This window comes from Callithrix jacchus, chromosome 13 (assembly GCF_049354715.1).
Source record: "Callithrix jacchus isolate 240 chromosome 13, calJac240_pri, whole genome shotgun sequence".
NCBI classification, from domain to species: Eukaryota; Metazoa; Chordata; class Mammalia; order Primates; family Cebidae; genus Callithrix; species Callithrix jacchus.
Window position 1 is genome coordinate 94,266,680 of NC_133514.1, and position 19,292 is coordinate 94,285,971.

At 35.9% G+C, this 19,292-nt stretch overlaps 1 protein-coding gene across 3 annotated transcripts in view; it reads left to right on the forward strand.

The window, feature by feature from the left end:
* The window catches only part of SMAD4 (SMAD family member 4), a 57,309-nt gene that overhangs the window by 8,131 nt on the left and 29,886 nt on the right, over positions 1-19,292 (forward strand). For all 3 annotated transcript variants that reach the window (XR_013525906.1, XM_008979832.5, XM_008979833.5), the window contains exons 2-5: positions 8,961-9,334; positions 10,698-10,872; positions 11,306-11,335; positions 16,474-16,686. Coding sequence is in view for 2 of the 3 variants with exons in the window: in XM_008979832.5 (XP_008978080.1) it covers positions 9,086-9,334; positions 10,698-10,872; positions 11,306-11,335; positions 16,474-16,686 (667 nt within the window). In the remaining variant the exon portion in view is untranslated. The remainder of the gene's footprint in view (positions 1-8,960; positions 9,335-10,697; positions 10,873-11,305; positions 11,336-16,473; positions 16,687-19,292) is intronic.

Below are 19,292 nucleotides of genomic sequence, written 5' to 3' on the forward strand. Positions count from 1 at the left end.
GACCAAGAGTTCAAGACCCTGTTGCTACAAAAACATAAAAAATTAGCCAGGTGTAATGGCATGGGCCTATAGTTCTAGCTGCTCAGGAGACTGAGGTGAGAGTATTGCTTGAGCCAGGGAGTTCAAATCTGCATTAAGCTAGGATCATACCACTGCACTCCAGCCTGGGCTACAGAGCGAGACTGTGTTGTGTATGTGTGTAAGGGGTGGAGGCGGGGGTGGGGGGAGTATGAGGAAGTGTGTCAACATTAGGAAAATCTGTATAACTCATTGAACCAGTATTTTTCGGAATGACCAATTTATGTTACAAAATCCTAAATGGGTAGGCAATCCATTCAAAGTACAGCATAGACAAATGGATTTTTATGTATCAGAGCCAAAATATTCATTGATACAGGGTCAGATTCCACATTGTAACTAACCTTTTGGAATTGCCACTTGAATTTTGGTGTTGAATAAAAGATGAATATCCATTATTTTCTGAAAAGGTTATTAAAGTATTCCTCCAGTGAGCTATCCATGTGAGACACATTTTCCTCATGTACTTTAACCAAAACAACATATCATAACAGATTGGATGGAGAAGCAGATATGAGAGTCCAGCTGTCTCTTATTAAGCTAGTCATTAAGATAAACTTGTGAAGATGTAAAACAGTGTTACTCTTGATTCCTAACTTTTGTTGTAGAAAATTCTGTTTTTCATAAGATACATTATTTATAAGATAGCATGGGGAGAAATGCCAGATATAGGTGAAGGGGAGGAAGGCAGTAAATCACACTGCCATATGCAACAATCTTGCATGTTCTTCACATGTACCCCCAAACCTAAAATGCAATAAAAAAGATATATTATTAATATTAACATGTAATGGGTTTATTATTTTAAATGAATTAACAAAGTGAATACCAAAAATTTTAGTAGTTTTATTTATTTGTAATATGATAAATATCAATGTATATAGCCCACATAAACAAAAGCTATTTGACATCTTTAATAATTAAGAATATAGGCCAGACACGGTGGCTCATGCCTGTAATCCCAGCACTTTGGGAGGCCAAGGTGGGCGGATCACGAGGTCAGGAGATGGAGACCATCCTGGCTTACATGGTGAAACCCCATCTCTACTAAAAATACAAAATTAGTTGGGCATGGTGGTGTGCTCCTGTAGTCCAGCTTCTTGAGAGGCTGAGAGAATTGCTTGAACCCGGGAGGGCAGGTTGCAGTGAACCTAGATTGAGCCATGGCACTCCAGTCTGGGCGACAGAAAGACTCTGTTCCCAAAAATAAAAAATAAAAAAAATTAAGAATATAAATAAAGACTCAGTTTGGCCAACGTGGCAAAACTCTGTCTCTACTAAAAATACAAAAATTAGCCAGGCATGCTGGTACATGTCTGTAATCCCAGCTGCTTGGGAGGCCGAGGCACGAGAATCATTTGGACCTAGGAGGTGGAGGTTGCAGGGAGCTAAGAATATGCCACTGCAGTTCAACCTGGGCAACAAAATGAGACTGTATCTCAGAAAAAAAAAAATGAATTAAGGGGTCCTGAGATCAGAGAGAGACAGCTGCTGTTTTAAAGTAACTAGTTCTAAATTACTGATTGATTTCATTATTTATGTAGTTTGTACTATATTGCTATTTTTTCTAAGGATGTTAGTCATTCAGTTTTTGTTCAGTTATCAGGGAGCATGTAGCAGTCAGACTTAAGTAAAAAGGGGAATTCATTGGCTTGGTCTGGAGATTGAGCTGGCCTCAGATTGCTGTATCCAGGGTTTTCAAGCATTATTACTAGGACTCTTGACTTTTCTTCTTTTCTCTTTCTCTGGTAGTTTCCAGTCTAACTACTCCTGGCTTCAAGGAAGCATGAAGAGGGCTTTTTCTTTTCTCTGTACTTCCATCAGAAATGCTGGAGCTATGTCACTGGCCTGCCTTGGGTTCTTTTTCATCTCTGAAACAACATTGTGGTCAGGGGGTGGCTCTCGTTAATCTGGGAATTGTCCCATCTGGTTGGATAGGAAGATTCTCCTTGGAAAATCAGACTGCAGTGTTACAAATGGGGAAATATATGCTGGTACACAAAAACTGATGTCCACCTACAGTACTTTATTGTTTCTTCTTTTAACAACTTTTAATTTATTAATCCAAAAAGGATAATTTTTAAATAAGATCATTTAAACTGAAGGTGTTATACCAAAATGACATTTAAATTTAAGACACATGGGTAAACAGGAAGCATACGTCTCAATTTATCCTGTATAGTTCATCTTAAAAGTTAAAAACAAAATCTTTGTGTTGTTTTTATTGCTTTATAAACTCCTTATGCTCTTGGAAGTTCTCCAGCTGCCCTCAGTTTGAAGAACCTCAACTTGCTGTCTAGGATTTAGTCTTGAGCTTGTGCTGCAGACTACTCCTTTTTTTTCCTGTTGGTAAACCTAAGTTTAGAGTTTCTTCCTAGTGATATTTTACCAGGTCCAGCTTTTTTCTCCCTCCCCTAGTTAAATTTAAGCACTTTTCTCAGATATTCCCATAGTAAGTAGTTTACTGATCACTGATCAAAACACGTACTTCTAGAAAATATATGTTTGACACATACAGTACAGTTAATTCAAAGGTAAACTAATATCTGAGTAATAAAAAATGCCAACAGTTGTTACCTAAAACATATGAATTTATATGAGAGCATCACAGGCCAGTATTCAGCTTGAATACTAAAATTAACAAGAATACTTGTTTAATTTTAGAGAGTAACTTAATTAGTTTGGTTCCTTGGCTTTCTAGTCCATTGATTATTATACTTATGGTCAATGTTAGGTGACAGCTTACAATTCATAGCAAGGCTAGAGGAAAAACAATAGGTACGTACAAGAATCAGCTGTCTCTTTTTGCTGACTCTACCTCTTATTACTCTTTACTTGACTGGATCTAATACCTGTATATGTAAAACCTACCTTTCAGTTAGGCTTAACTTCTCTGGTAATCTCTTCAAACTCAAGATATCTAAAACTGAATTTGTTACATACCTCCTTTTAAATTTTTTGTTCTTTTTTAATCATTGAGTTAACCTATCTAGAAATGAGTCATCTTTTGATTATTCTCCCTTTTTCACCCTTCATATTTAGTTGGTTAAAGACACCAGTCTTTTGTACCTGGAAATATCTCTCTGATTTTCTCCTCCTCCTCCTCTCTGTGGCCCGTTGCCCATACCCTTAGTCTAGGATCTTATCACTATTCTGATAATTGTTTCCTAATTGATTTTCTGTTTCCTTTTCCAAAGCTGTTTTCTGTGCTCTCACTGAAATTTTCTTTCTAATACAAATCTAATGCTGTTATTTCTCTTTTTCTACCATGAACCTACTCTAGACAAAGCTCTTACTCATCTCTGCTTTTCTCCATCATTTTCCTTCAGCCTGGCAAATTGTTAATCACATGTGGTAATCCATTAATACTATTCTACCAGAATTCTGATAGTTCTCCCCTGGAAAATGGTAGTATTGTGCTTCTTTGTCTCTCTCATCCCTACATTGAAATTAGGTGTGGCCTAGAGTTTCTTGTACTGGCACTGTTGACATTTTAGGCTGGATAATTTGTTTTGGGGGTTGTCCTGTGCATTGCAGGGTACTTAGCAGCAACCATGGCCGTTAACCACTAGCTGCCTAGTAGTACCCAGTTGTGACCATATATTGCCTCCAGATATTGCCAAGTGTCCCCTGATGGACACAGTTGCTCCTTGTTGAGGACTCCTGGCATGGCCATATGACTTTGGCCAGTCAAACATGAGTAGAAGTGGTAGCCTTTAAAAGAAGATACATGAACTGTCCCGTCCCTTTTGCTGTTTAAGGACATATGTAGAAACGGAGCCTTTGTCAGTCTAATTTCTGAGAGATGACAGTTAGCAGTGCCCCCAGTTGATCTGTGATGAACGTGTATTATATCTTAAGCAGAAAATAAACTTTGTTTTAAGCTACTGATCTTTTGGGGGTTGGTTGTTACTGCAGCATAGACTTGCCAACCCTGACTGAACATTCTGCCAAGACTTAAGTTACGTATGAACTTTCCATGCTCCCTCATTTATAGTCCCAAATCACTTTATACCTGCTGCTTTTAGCATCTGTTACTTATGTAATAATATGTTTGGGTCTTCCAGATTAGTAGTTCTCAGTGGAGTACGTACTGTTCTTTAAGGGATGTTGTAGAAATTTGTGGATGGGTTTGGTGGATTGGGGGCCAGGGATGCCATCCTGCAGTGTGAAAGACTGAGTAATTATCTTGCATCCCACAAGACTTTCAAATGCCCCAGAAATTCATGTAGGAGGAAAACATAATTAGCCCAGAACCTAACTCTATAATATTCGCTTTGCCAGGAATTAAATTTCTCTTAATTTATTTTTTTTCTTCACTGCCTGACTCCCTCCCTCCCTCCCTTCCTCCCTCCGTCCTCTTTCCCTCCCTCCCTCCCTTCTCTCTCCCTCCCTTTCCTTGGGCTCTGTTGCCCAGGCTAAAGTGCAGTGGCATGATCTTAGCTCATTGCAACCTCTGCCTTCCAGGCTCCAGCCATCCTCCCACCTCAGCCTCCTGAGAAGCTGGAACTATAAGCATGCACCATGATGCCCAACTAATTCTTTGTATTGTTTTGTGGAGGGGGGGGTCTCACTTTGTTGCCAGGCTGGTCCTAAGCTTAAGTGATCCAACCATGTCAGCCTCCCAAAGTGCTGGAATTACAGGCATGAGCCGCTGTACCCAGCCTTTGTTTTTTTTTGGATTTTTTGAAACCAAATCTTACTCTGTCACTCGGGCTGCAGTGCAGTGGCTCAGTTGTAGCTTACTGCAGCCTCGGTCTCCCGGCTCAAGCAGTCCTCCTGCCTCAGCCTCTCATTAATTCATTTTCTTAATTGAAGTTTTTTTAAGAGTTCACCATTTGGGAAAATCCATGTTACTGACTGCAGTGCCAGTATGCTATTTGAGTTGCCAGTATAACACATTTGTCTTGGAAGGTCTGAATTTGTAGCTGTCATATTTATGATGATTCTATATATAAGTGCAAGCATCTAACTTCTTTATTATACATTCTAACTTAGTTGGCATGCCTGAGTATTTATAGATGCAAATACACATTATATATTAAGACTTTCCTTCTTTTTGTTATGGTTAGGGCATTGTTAAATTTTCAAAATATATGTAAGTAGTTTAGAATTTTGTTTCAGTACAGCTAAGGTGGTGATATAAATTATTTGTTAGAAAAAAATGGGATGTTGGTCTGAGAGAGTCCAGACCCACTTTCTTACTATGCGTCACCTGTTTTTGTATCTGTAGTGCTATGTACATACATTGTTTGTTGAATTGGTTAATTTATGGTTCCCAAAGTACTTTTATGTACATAGTTGCATCTAATTACAACAGTAAATCTGTAAAGTTGGCAGGGCAGGCGTTCCTATTTTATAGATGACAGAATTGAAAGAGATGTTAACATTCAGTTATGTTGCTAGACCTTTAATCAGAATATATAATTTTATTTATATTGCTATTATGCCCTTGCCTACCATACTTCCATAATCTAGAACCATTTAATGTAGGAATACATCTGTATATTCCTGCTAGTGTTATATTTTATGTGCAGAACTTTTAATTATGCGTCACGCACTGTGCTCATAGGAATACAATAAAGAGAGAGATGAGAAAGCTATATTTGTTTAAGAAAGCAAGGTCGTTGTCATTTGTATTCAAAACAACTTGGCTTTAAAATAAACTTTGAGATACTGTTAAGGCTGCAGAATAGCATAAATTTTAGAAATGGTGACATGGTGAGGCTGCGGTGAAATAGTTACACTTAAACAGTTTAATTGCATTGTAGGTTGAGACACATCTTTTGGAATATATCAGAAAATGACTTCAAAAGCATCTGCACTCTTCTAATTTGTTTAAAGATAATTCCACAGAATAAAAAGCTGTGTAGTCAGTCCACAAACACTTGCCTGGTATATGTCAGGAACTGTGCATGGTTCTGGGAATTTCTAAAATGAGAGTGTTTTTGCTGTTTTCTTGGATATCTAATTTGTGGCAACAATGTGGGACAGATATGTAATCAGATAACTGACTACTGTGAAAGCTGGAATTCTAATCCAGATCTCTGACTCCAAAATCTCCCATGCAGGGAGTTATCAGATGTGTAATTCAACACATCTTTCTTTTTCCCTCTTTCCTGATTCCTTTTCTTTCTACGAGTCTCACTCTATTGCCCAGGCTGGGGTGCAGTCGTAACTCACAGCAGCCTTGAATTCCTGACTCAAGCAATCCTTCTGCCTCAGCCTCTTGAGGAGCTGGGACGGCAAGCCCACACTATCATGCCTGGCTAATCTCCTACATTTTCTTAGACAGATTTTAATAGGAGAAGATACAGAAAAATGCGTAATGTATTTTAGGAAAAATCTCCTGATAAAACTATTACTTTTTTTTTTTTTGAGATAGGGTCTCACTGTCGCCCAGGCTGGAGTGCAGTGGCACAATCATGGCTCACCACGGCCTCGACCTCCCAAGGCTCAGGTGATCTTCCAGCTTCAGCTCCCTGAGTAGCTAGGACAACAGGCATGCACCACCACACCTGGTTAATTTTTTTATTTTGAGTAAAGATGGTGTTTTGCCGTGTTTGCCCAGTCTGGTCTCAAACTCCTGGGCTCAAGCGATCCACCTGCCTCAGCCTCCCAAAGTGCTGGAATTACAGGTGTGAGCCACTGTGGCCACAATTAAACATTTTAATATTTAGACCGTAGCTTTTTTACTGAACACTGTGTGTCAGACACGTTACATTTAATTTTTCCTTTGAACTAGAAGACCCTCCTTTTAATCCAGATTCAGAGTAACTTCATTTTCTTATTACTGTGAAAGCTGGAATTCTAATCCAGATCTCTGATTCCAAAATCTTCCATGTAGGTTAACCTTGGTTATTCGGAAAGTATACCTTCAGCTTATCTGTATTGAGTGTGGGCAAGTGCTATATATAAGGCATATGAAAAACTGCTTCTCTGCATGGGGTTTATGAGTTGAGACAAACATTTGTGTAAAAGGATAACAACAGGGAGAAGCAAGTCTTAAATATCAAGTGATTGATGTATATTCTGAAGAGGCTCAAAACTACAACAGTGGCAGGGAGAATGGAAGGAGAAATAGAAATGACTGAGGTAAAGAATCTTCTAACTGTGAGGGGATGAATGTAGGGATAGTGAAAGAAAGAGGCAGATCAAAGATCTCTTTTTTGCTAAGCTTTCCGAGACTGGGTAATTGAGTGTAATTGATACTTTAACAATAAAGGTCTTCAGAAGAGGAAGAGATTTTGGTAGAATGATCAGTTTTATTAATCTTGTGGGAGGGTTTAAGGATTCAATTATACAGCAAAAGAAAATGAAAACAAAATAAATCTGGAATGCAACTTCAGTGAACAAATAAAATACAACCTAGCACATAAAGTACAGGCTTCAGTCTTGCTTCATTTTCTTTGCTCTTAGGCTAATGGCCTTTTCCTATTCTGTGTGGAGTCTTGGGATCAGATAAGTTAGTTTAGTTTTCTACTTGTTGAATGGATTCTTTATTAATCTTCATTTATTTTATTTTATTTTTTTGAAAGTAATTTACCCTGTTGCTTTTACAAATCTTTTGAGGAATTTAGTGATCTCTTTAAAAAACAGCTGTATTGAGATATAATTCCCATACCATAAAATTCACTATTTCAAAGTGTACATTTCAGTAGTTTTTACTATAGTCAGTTGTGCAGACATCAGCATTATCAATTTTTAGGACTTTTTCATTATAACAAAGAAACATCATACTCTTTAGAAGTCATTTCTCATACCCCTTCCTGCCAGGCCCTGGCAACCACTGATTTACTTTCTATCTCTGTGAATTTGCCTATTTTGTATATTTCATATAAATGGGATTTTATAATGTGTGACCTTTGTGACTGACTTCTTTCACTTAGCATGTGTTTTTGAGGTTTATCCATGTTGTAACATGTATTAGTACTTTTATTTTTTATGGTTGAATAATATTTCATTGTGTGGAATTTTATTTGTACATTCATCAGTTGATGGACATTTGAGTTGTATCTATTATGAACAGTGTTGCAGTGAACATTCGTGTACAGGTTTGTGTGGACATAGGTTTTCATTTTTCTCAAGTAGAATTGTGAAGAGGGGAATTGCTGGGTCATATCGTAACTGTGTTTAACATTTTGTGTTAATACCAGCCTGTTTTCCAAAGTACCTGTGCCATTTGTAATACCAGCAGCAGTGAATGAGGGTCCAATTTCTCGCTTCTTCAATACTTATTATTGTCTCTTTGATTTACCCATCTCAGTAGGTATGAAGTGGTAGAGCTACTTGTGGTTTTGGTTTTCATTTTTATAATGACTAATGTTGAGCTTTCATGTGCTTATTGGCCATTATCTTTGGAGAAATGTCTTGTAGAATAAAAGAGATCCTTTTTTTATTGGTCTCTTTTAACAAAGGTCAGTGTTAACTGCTAGGTAGCATTTCATACCAGGCGATGGTAATTTTTCATAAATATTAGTAATAGACTTTTAGGTTTAGCTGATTGTTAATCAAGACTATTTTAAAGTGCTAATCCTCATAAGTAATCCTTTAAAAAAAGTCCTGGTAAGATTTCCCTTTAGGGTGACCAGTACAGTCAGCAAGACTCAATTGAGCGTCTCACTATTATAATGAGGAGACCTAATTTTAATATTTTTGGAATGTCAAAAACAGTGACATTTTGATTAATTTTATTTTTAAAAATTATTTTTGATGGTTAACATTTTATAAGAATTTTAAGTAATGTTCAACTCTGAGCATCAAATTTTAATTATGTGCGTTGAATCTCTGACTTAACCAGAACAATTTCATCTTTTTCCAAGTATATCTAAATCTACTTTGTGAAATATGTTCTGATGTGTGTCTTTTTTTTTCTTTTTTAGGTTATCTTGAATACATGTGCAACAGTTTTACTTGCAACGTTACCTGTTGTTTTATACTGCTTCCAAAAGATCAAAATTGTTCTGGAAATTGGAGACATTTGATTTAAAAGGAAAAACTTGAACAAATGGACAATATGTCTATTACGAATACACCAACTAGTAATGATGCCTGTCTGAGCATTGTGCATAGTTTGATGTGCCATAGACAAGGTGGAGAGAGTGAAACATTTGCAAAAAGAGCAATTGAAAGTTTGGTAAAGAAGCTGAAGGAAAAAAAAGATGAATTGGATTCTTTAATAACAGCCATAACTACAAATGGAGCTCATCCTAGTAAATGTGTTACCATACAGAGAACATTGGATGGGAGACTTCAGGTTAGTCTTATAAGAATTTTTCTATACCCTCTATGGTGGCAGGTTAAAAAACTTGCTAAATTTCCTTTCAAGCTTCTATAGGGTAATTTAATGCATGCTTCATCTCTTCAGATACTGTCATCCAGTACAAATATGCATTATGGGAATATGTGGAAGAATATGCAAAAGATAAAATTTTAAAGTTTTTTATGTTCTGACTCAGAAAAATGTTCAGTGGAGAAAATTTGGAAAATAAAAAGAAGAAAACCCACATTTTGCAGGAACTTCCGTTAGCCCTTTGGTATTCATTTTTGTAGTCTGTTGTTTTCTTTTTCTTTCTTTTTCCGAGGCAGAGTCTTACTCTGTCACCCAGGCTGGGATGCAGTGGTGCAGTCTTGGCTCACTGCAGCCTCCGCCTCCCAGGTTCAAGCAGTCCTTCTGCCTCAGCCTCCTAACTAGCTGGAACTACAGGTGAGTGCCACCATGCCCAGCTAATTTTTGTATTTTTAGTAGAGATGGGATTTCACTATGTTGGTCAGGCTGGTCTCAAACTCCTAACCTCAGGTGTTCCACCCACCTTGGCCTCCCAAAGTGCTGGGATTACAGGTGCAAGCCACTGTGCCCGGCCATGTTTTCTTTTTTGATATTGTATGTACATTTAAACAACTGGTGGATTATACTTAGTCCTTTTATAATTTAGAAATCTGGTATGTTTCACTGATATCAAATGTTTCATTGGTCACGTTTTTCATGTAGAACTTTGTAATACGTCTCCCTTGCTCAAGTAAATCTCATAGAAATTTTATGTCTTAGATTTTAAAGTTTTATTTCTAGACTTTAGTTTCTACAACACAGTCTTTTTGCATATTTATTTGTTTATTTTATTTTCTTTCTTTGAGACATGGTCTCAGTCTTGCCCATGCAGTGGTGCGAACATGGCTCACTACAGCCTTGACCTACTGGGCTTATTCAGTTCTCCTGCTTTAGCCTCCTGAGTAGCTACGACTACAGGCACACACCACCATGTCTGGTTGATTTTTTATTTTTTGTGGAAACAAGGTCTTGCCATGTTGTCCAGGTTGGTCTTGAATTCCTAGGTTCAAGAGATCCTCCCTTGGCCTCCCAAAGTACAGGTGTGAGCGACCAGGCCCACCCACTTTTTGCATTTTTAAAACCTGAGCACAGGCCTTGAAATTATACCAGCGTTTAAATTCTAGGTCTGAAGTATGACATGGCCAAGTTAGTTATTTTGAATTTTAGTGTTCTCGTTTATGAAATGGGGATTGTAATACTGACTTGGTAGGATTGTGAGGTTTAAATCAGAATATATGTAAAGTGTCTTGCATAATGTGACACACGAATAAATGGTTGTTTATTTTTCTAGGTGGCTGGCCGGAAAGGATTTCCTCATGTGATCTATGCCCGTCTCTGGAGGTGGCCTGATCTTCACAAAAATGAACTAAAACATGTTAAATATTGTCAGTATGCGTTTGACTTAAAATGTGATAGTGTCTGTGTGAATCCATATCACTATGAACGAGTTGTATCACCTGGAATTGGTAAGTAGACTTTTGCTTTTATCCTTAGAAACATAAAGGAAAAATGATGTCAGTAATGCTTTAATTTTTGTGAGTTAAATTATAAATTTCGAAGATAGCCCAGGATTTTAAATAAGGTTAAAGAATGAGATATTTTTAATATAAATATTTAAATTTGAACTCAGGAACAAACATTTTGACTACTAAAACCAAGTATTATCGTTGACATTTTGCCCATGTAAAACATTGTTTTTGAGAAATAAGATGGAAAGCATTATAAGTTTGAATACTTAGTGTATGTATTGTTAGTTAGCGTTTATGCTACTTCTGAATTGAAATGGTTCATGAACTTTTGTAATCTCTGGCTTAAATTTACATTCTCTGTTTTTAAATGGAAAATATTTTCATTGTAATGATTAATGTTTTATTTTTTTCCCCTCTTTAAACAATTAAGATCTCTCAGGATTAACACTGCAGAGTAATGGTAGGTAATCTGTTTCTTATCACATTCTCTTTCCTGTGTTTTATCCTCTCTGTTTTTTTGTTGACCTAGAATTAATTAGTTTGTGTGGGCGGCAGTAACCTTAACAAGAAAATAACTTACTGCTTTGGAAATTTAGATTGAGGGGGCGTGTCGGTGTTTAAAACTGGATTTAAATTGGCTATTTGCTCTTTGTATTTGAACTGCAATTTATGAGTTAAAGTACTGTAAAAAATATGATAAGGGAATGAACCAAAAACAAATACAAAGGCTGCTTTTCAAGTTAAGCACTGTTTTTGAAGAAAATCTCACAGAGTCAGTTTAAATGGATGTTAAGTTCCCAGAATGTTTGGTAATTTGGAATCACATATAACATATCCAGTAAAAATACCAGTATTCTAATGTTTCTTCATTTCAGTCTAATTTATTTTTATATAATGTTGAGAATGGTTTAAAATTGCACTCGTTTGTGTTTTTTCAGTCTTGTTACATTTTGAGTAAATAAATCAAGGCTACTTTAAAGCATATGCCCATCACAGCTTACCTTACTGAAAAAGTGTTTTAAGGTGAGAAAATGAAACACCAGTGGGGGTGTAGGTGTTTTTTAGTGTAATATTTGAGAATGGAGTTTTATTAAATCTTTAGGTCTGTTACTTAGAACTTACTAAAATTTCTGTCAGAACTAATTAATTTGCAGAGAAACTCTTATAAAGAACCACTGTGAGCCAGGTGCAGTGGTTCATGTCTGTAATCCCAGAACTTTGGGAGGCTGAGGCTGGTGGATCATGTGAGGTCAGGAGTTCAAAACCAGCGTGGCCAACATGGTGAAACGCTGTCTCTACTAAAAATATAAAAAATTAGTCAGGTGGGTGCCTGTAATCCCACCTACTCAGGAGACTGAGGCAAGTGAATCACTTGAACCCGGGAGTTGGAGGTTGCAGTGAGCTGAGATCATGCCATTGCCTGGGCAACAATAGCACAACTCCATCTCAAAAAAAAGGACCCAATGTCATATTAGAAAGGTGTGCTATTGTTCTGGAGGGAAATGAGTAGTAACTTGGGACCTTTTTTGTTTGCAGAATTTTAGAGATGGGTCAGAAATACTAGGTGACGTTAACCAAAATTTAGGAAGAGTTTGCAAGTCTTCTTGTTTTTATTTTCCATCTTTCTCCCATATCACTAATGGAGGAAGGAAGACTTAGTGCCTTGTGGTGCTTGTTAGTGATTAGTAGGTTTCTGAGAAGTGTGCATTTATTATTAGGAGCTGTTGTGGTGGTCTGGGAAGGGTTGCTTTAAGATTGGTTAAAGCTCTGCCTCTTTGCCATGCAGACATTGAAAATCATATAACTTCTTCTTCTTTTTTTTTTTTTTTTAAGTAAATACCCTTCATATCTTTTAAAGTGTTTTTTAAAGTAAACACACTTCATATCTTCATTTTCCATCCATGGTTTTGGAGAATTAAAACATTTGGCTCAGTAGGTATTAAAGATTGGGAGACTGCAATGATATGTCTATCTGAATCTCTCTATGGGGCTGTTTGTGAGGGGGTTCAAATTCTGAATGCTTATCACACACCTCCCCTATCCTGAAATTATTGATGCATTGTTATCAATGGGATTGCATGGGTCGATAGCCTTTCTTTAATGACTATAGAACTGTATTCAGCCTTGTAGAGCCCCCTAGTGGTGGTTTTGTAAAGGGTGTCTTCAGTGCCTTATTTCCTCAGAAAACAAGGGGTATTTCTCACAGCTCCTTCTAGATTTTAACAAAGGAATAATACAAGACCAGTTAACTAAAAAGTTAAGAAAATGGGACATTTCCTTCATTTTTGAGTTAAAGTCTTGTGGTAATCATTTACAGCCTGCCTTTTATCTTTCATGAAACTTTCTATGACCAAGTTGACCTGTGTATTCATTTTAACAAATATTTAATGAGCATGTATTGCTTGGTACTAGGTTCCAGGGATGCTAAGATAATAAGGTATGTCTTGTCTACTTAAGTGAGCTTATAGTCTAGTGGAGGAGAAAAAAAGTAAGTAAGAGGGTGATAATACCATCAGACAGGTGCTATATCCTGCCTGCTGGTGATGATAAAGAATACAGATGTAGAGTGGGCCCAGTGGTTTCAGCTTCTTTGTCACCTATAGAGAGTATATTATTTGACCTTCTTAGAACTTTTTTTTTTTTGAGACAGAGTTTCGCTCTTGTTGCCCAGGTTGGAATGCAGTGGCACAATCTTAGCTCTCTGCAACTTCCACCTCCTGGGTTCAAGCGATTCTCCTGCCTCAGCTTCCCGAGTAGCTGGGATTACAGGTGCTCACCACCACACCCAGCTAAAATTTTTTTTTGTAGTTTTAGTAGAGTTGGGGTTTCACCATGTTGTCCAGGCTGGTCTTGAACTATTGACCTCAGGAGATCCACCCGCCTTGGCCTCCCAAGCTGCTGGAATTACAGGCATGTGCCACCGTGCCCAGCCCTCTTAGAACAGTTTGTGATTACTATATATATGTATGATTACTCTAAGAATATGGTGAAATAACCATAACTAACATGTACTGAGTACTCATTTTGTGTCAGGTCAGATTGAGCTAAATGATTTCTGAGTATTGTGTTATCATTCTCATGATACTTCTACATGGGAGGTGGGATTATTCATACTTTAACAGATGAAGGGACTGCTATTTGGAGAGGTGAGGGAACTTGCCCAAGAATAGACAGCTAGGAGAAGCTTGGAGTAATGTTTGCTTGCTATTAGATATTGAAGCAATGGAAAAATACTACAAAAGACTGCAAACTCCATGGCAGCAGGGATATTTGTTTTGTTTATGGGTCTATCCCAAGTACTAGAACAGTACCTGGCACATAGGTGCTCAAGAAATATCTTTTCAATGAATGAATTTGTTGAATGCTAGCCCATAAAGGGAAATATTTAACAATTTGGTGTCTTTTTCTGGACTATAAAAAATATATACTATATGTTTTTTTAATTTTATTTTTTTGAATAGGCAATACATGGTCCATAAATCAAAATACTATAAAAAGGTATACAGTGAAAAGAAGTGCTCCCACCCCTGCCCCCATTCCCCCCTACCTCAGGTAATCACTTTTATTAGTTTCTGGTGTTTCCTTCCAGGGTTTCTATCTGCAAAAAATACATACCTCCTTTCTTACACAAAACGTATACTGTGCATAGTATTCTGGACCTTGCTTTTTTACTTACAGTATATGATTTTTTAAACATGCATATGACCGTTGTGTACAATAGTGTTTTGTAACGTGTTTTTTTCTCTTGGCAAAAATACATTGCAGACTTTCTATTCTTGTTGATACCTTCAGTTTTACCCAAAAAAAAGTTATTATAGAATATCTGGTTAAAGAGATCTGTACACCAGTAGAAGTTTCAAACTTCTACATTTGGGAAGTTTCCCTGCCATATTTAAGGCAAGAAAAATTTATGAGCCATAACTATTTAAAAGCAAAATACAGTTGGTATTTAAATATGTTATGATGCTGATGAAGCTGAAGAGTCACCTGAAAAGCTGAAGCAGTGAGTATCAGGTAGACCAGCTGTATCCTCAAATCAGCTAGCAAAGCCAGTAGGTCGGTAAAAAGATCCCAGTCATTATAACAACAACTACAACAACAAAAAACCCCTAAAATGTCCAGAACGTAATTAGAGATGGCAGGATTTATATGAAGAAAATCATTGAACTTTGTTGAAGGTCATAATACAAGGCTGAATAAATGTAGATATACTGATTTTATGCCCCAAACATTTTTTTTCTTTTTACTATTTTTTATAATTTGGCCAATGTTAGTGATGAGTGATTGGGTTTGGTTTTTTTTATTTATACATAATTTGTTAAGCATCCTTTTGATAATCTTTTTGTTTCTGTTAAATTTATAAAGAGGAACTTTGGAATGGGATTTATGGGTCTTCAGAATATCATCTTCATGACTTTTGATGCATGAACTTTTAAGAGGTTTTTAAGAAACTTGCACAATGGATGATTATTATTGCTGTTAAATGTCTCAATTTAATTAAAAAAATCCATGTAACTTAACCGATATTTACATGTAGTAGATTTGTTTTCAAAGGTTGACATAGGGAAAGATAAGGGAAATGATAGGCTGGTTCTTAATGAAAAAAGGAATGCCTTTTTGTGGTCTACTAATTGACTGCTTTGTGAAGAGAACCTACTGTTAGTTCAGTGGCTCCTTAAGTTCTGGAGTAGTGTTAGTTCAGAAGCAAAAAATGATTGGTTGCTAAAGATAAAATGGAAACCTTAAAACAATAACCTAAAAACAAATGGGAAGATTCTGGACAGAGAATTAACATTATTAATGCAATTCAGTTTCTGGTTTCTTTTTTCATACAACAGAGCAAATATTTCCTGGTTTGTTAATGGAAAGGTGTTGTATCAGCTGGAATCTAGCTTTCCTTATAAAGGTGTAAGCACATAGGTGAAAGATATTGATTATTGAGTTTTCTCACACCATGTATTTATCAAATATTCTTATTTGGGTTGGGTTTCTAGAGGGAAATTTCAGTTTGACTTTTCATTTAGAATTTTACCTCTTGGTTCTAAATCTATAGGGGACATTTAATACACTTCATTTTTAAAATGTATTAAAATATTGCTTAACAGTAATTCTAGATCATGGAATTGGATATCTATCAGATCCCAGTCATATCTCCACAGTGTGAAATTAGCAAAAAGATACAGTTAAGTACCCAATCTCGATTTAGACTGAATAATTGGTTTTCTCAGCTGGATACACATTTTCCAGCCATTTGGTTTTTGCTTGCCTTATGTATTTAGGTGATTATTCATCTAGGTTTATCAAAAAACTGAGGAGTATCTTTTAGGATTGTTGCTGGAGGCCGTTGGAACATAGACTAGCTTCAAATTTGAGAGTCAGATTGATTGATAAAATATATCTGATGCTATTACTGCTAAATAAGTGACTTTTGCTGGTAAAGTAGTATGCTTTTAAAATAATATGAAAAAATTCTGAATTAAAGTTAGTTATTTACACTGTAATTGATTTTAGATGTTGTGTTGTTATATTGCTAATAAGATTTTTTTTCTGGGAATAGAAGCTTATAAAAATTTAAAATATGTTTAATTTTCTACGTAGCTCCATCAAGTATGATGGTGAAGGATGAATATGTTCATGATTTTGAGGGACAGCCATCGTTATCCACTGAAGGACATTCAATTCAAACCATCCAGCATCCACCAAGTAATCGCGCATCAACAGAGACATACAGCACCCCAGCTCTGTTAGCCCCATCTGAGTCTAATGCTACCAGCACTGCCAACTTTCCCAACATTCCTGTGGCTTCCACAAGTGAGTTCTAGAACCAGATGTAGTCAGCAAGTTGAGTTGTCCAGTCACTTTGAGGGAAATGCCAATTAAGTAACTGTTAAAAGTAACTGTGGTATCTTTCATAGGTAAACAGGTATTAAATAGATGTATACAATCACTTGGAATTTAAGTAATGGGTTTGACTATAATATTGATTTAAATTAATGATTTGATTATATTGATTTAAATTAATGATCTAATTTGTACTTTACTATTACATGTAGAAGTAGCATCTTCAGCTCTCAGATAGATTTTGGAGAAATATTTAAATAGTTAACAAGTAGTTTTGATCCAAGATGTTTATGAAGGTCTGTGTTAATGGAATTGCAACCTTTCTTTTAGTCCAGTATTCTTATTTTCCTTTATCTGGGAGAATATTACTTTATAATTTTCTGATTTTTCTGTTTGTGCAAAGGGATCTTGACAAATTTGTTATATATCCCTCAAGATAGACATTAAGTAATTTAGTCAATTTTGATATAAAGCTAAATTCTCTATCTCTTTTTAAAATATATGTATATATATATTTTTAAAAGTCTGTTTCAGAAGGATCCTTCTTTTCTGCCATGTCATAGGAGGTAGAGGGGCTACTAGGTTCAGGTTTTGGGGGGCCCGATTATATGATCTGGTTCTGTTATTTTCACGGTAACCAAAGGTTTGATAGTTTGTGGTTTGGCAAATGAAGTAGCTCCCCCCTCCCCCCCAATTAATCATAGAGCATTGTCTTGGCATGTGTATGGTGTTAGCTGCATGCAGTTGCTAAGGGAATTGCACGTAAACCCACATCAGAACAGATTTTTGACAGCTCTGGGCTAATACTGTGTTAGTTGCTACCAAAATAGAATAGTTACCATTATTCTGTTTGCTTTAGTATCAGATTAGATTCAACATAGAAATTTTGATCTTTAGAATAAATGGGGGCTGATTTCTGTAATTGTGAGTTTTCAAGTGAAGTATACCAAAATTACACCTCTTTCATTCATTATACCACTTTGAAGCAATATGTTTTTGGTTTGCTATATAAGAGATGACAATCTCAGTATGGGCAGCATATTCTAAATGGGTCATGTAGGTTAAGCACTTACCCAGATCCTTAATCACTTGGTGCTTCTGTTACCTGTCTACTTTTTATTTACCAAATTAGGAATATGGTTGTCAAACAGTGAATAGTGATAGAAAATAAAAGAGTACATTTTAGCCACTTGAATGTAGATTAGTGCTAGAGCACAGCTACCTACTTCTGTTGATAATATCTGGACACTGAATTTCTGTGCCTTTGTTAATTTTTACTTAAGTGACTTTATTTTGACTGTTTTGTTCCCTGAAGTTGAGTCCTATTCGAAGATTAGAGAAAGCAATATAAATGAAATGGAGCAAATTTTACCCTGGTATTTATCGGGTAGATTTTAATAATTGAATACTGTAAATACTGTAAATTTTAGAACTTGTGTCAAAATGTTCACTTAGATTTCAAAAAGTGTATTGATAAAATTAAATGAAAGAAAAGAAGTTGAACTAAAATAGAAGATTTGGACGGCTGTATTACATGAGCTGATTTAGTTGTATTAAATTGTTTAACCTTATTTTACATACTTAGAATTGTATAAGGAAGTATTCAGTATGGATAACTACAATAGGTCACTTTATAATTTATGTTCATTTGACACCTGAATATTTTAAGAATTTCCTTCTAAATGCCTGTAAATTAAAATAATTTATCTTGTGTAGTTAGTGACAATTTTTGTAAGTTAGCTAAGAGCATGTAGCATGTAGAATTGTTAAAAACATGGACAAAACCGTAATTAACCTTTAAAGATAACTTGCAGAATCTGGGGGATGAGTAGGAAGGGAGGTTGCTAAGATGTCATCTTTACAAATAAATAATTTGGAAGTGTTGAGATATTCTCTTTAGCTTTTGATTTTGTAATTCTTAGCTTTAAGAAAATGTGATGTGTAGAGAAGAGAAAAATATTTCTTTTCTTTGATACTTTGAGCAGTGGTGACGTTTACTTTCTTCCATCAGATTATATTCCCATTTAGAAAAGAATGAGGTGATGCCAGTGAAAAAATAATTATAAATTTAGTGCTTTCCAAATGGGATAAACAGTTGACTTAATTACCACTTTAAGAAATCAAGTTTTTTTTACTTTAAAAAAGAAGCCTTAAAAATGTAGGACAGTAAGCAAAATCATAGAATCGTTTTTGAATAGAATAGAAGCCAAGAGAGTCTTGGTTCTCTTGGTATATTTCATACATAGAGGGCAACTAATTTCTTGTAAATCTAGTATAATGGTATTCTTGAAAAGAAATGATTCTTGGTTTATAAAAGCTCTGGAAAAAATTTCAAAGTATACTGATGGTTGTTTGTTTTATTTGTTTTTAACCAGTAAATGGTATATCGATTGGACAGGAGAGCTAGATCTTTTAACTTCCTCATCTTCACCATCACATCCTATTTAAAATAATTTCCTGCTCGGCTTTTCTCTGTCAAACCCTAGCATTCATTACCAATACCAGTGCTGATAATGATTAACTTTTCAGTTTTCAACATTTTCTTGAGCCTGGATTTTTGGGGTCCTAATCAGAAA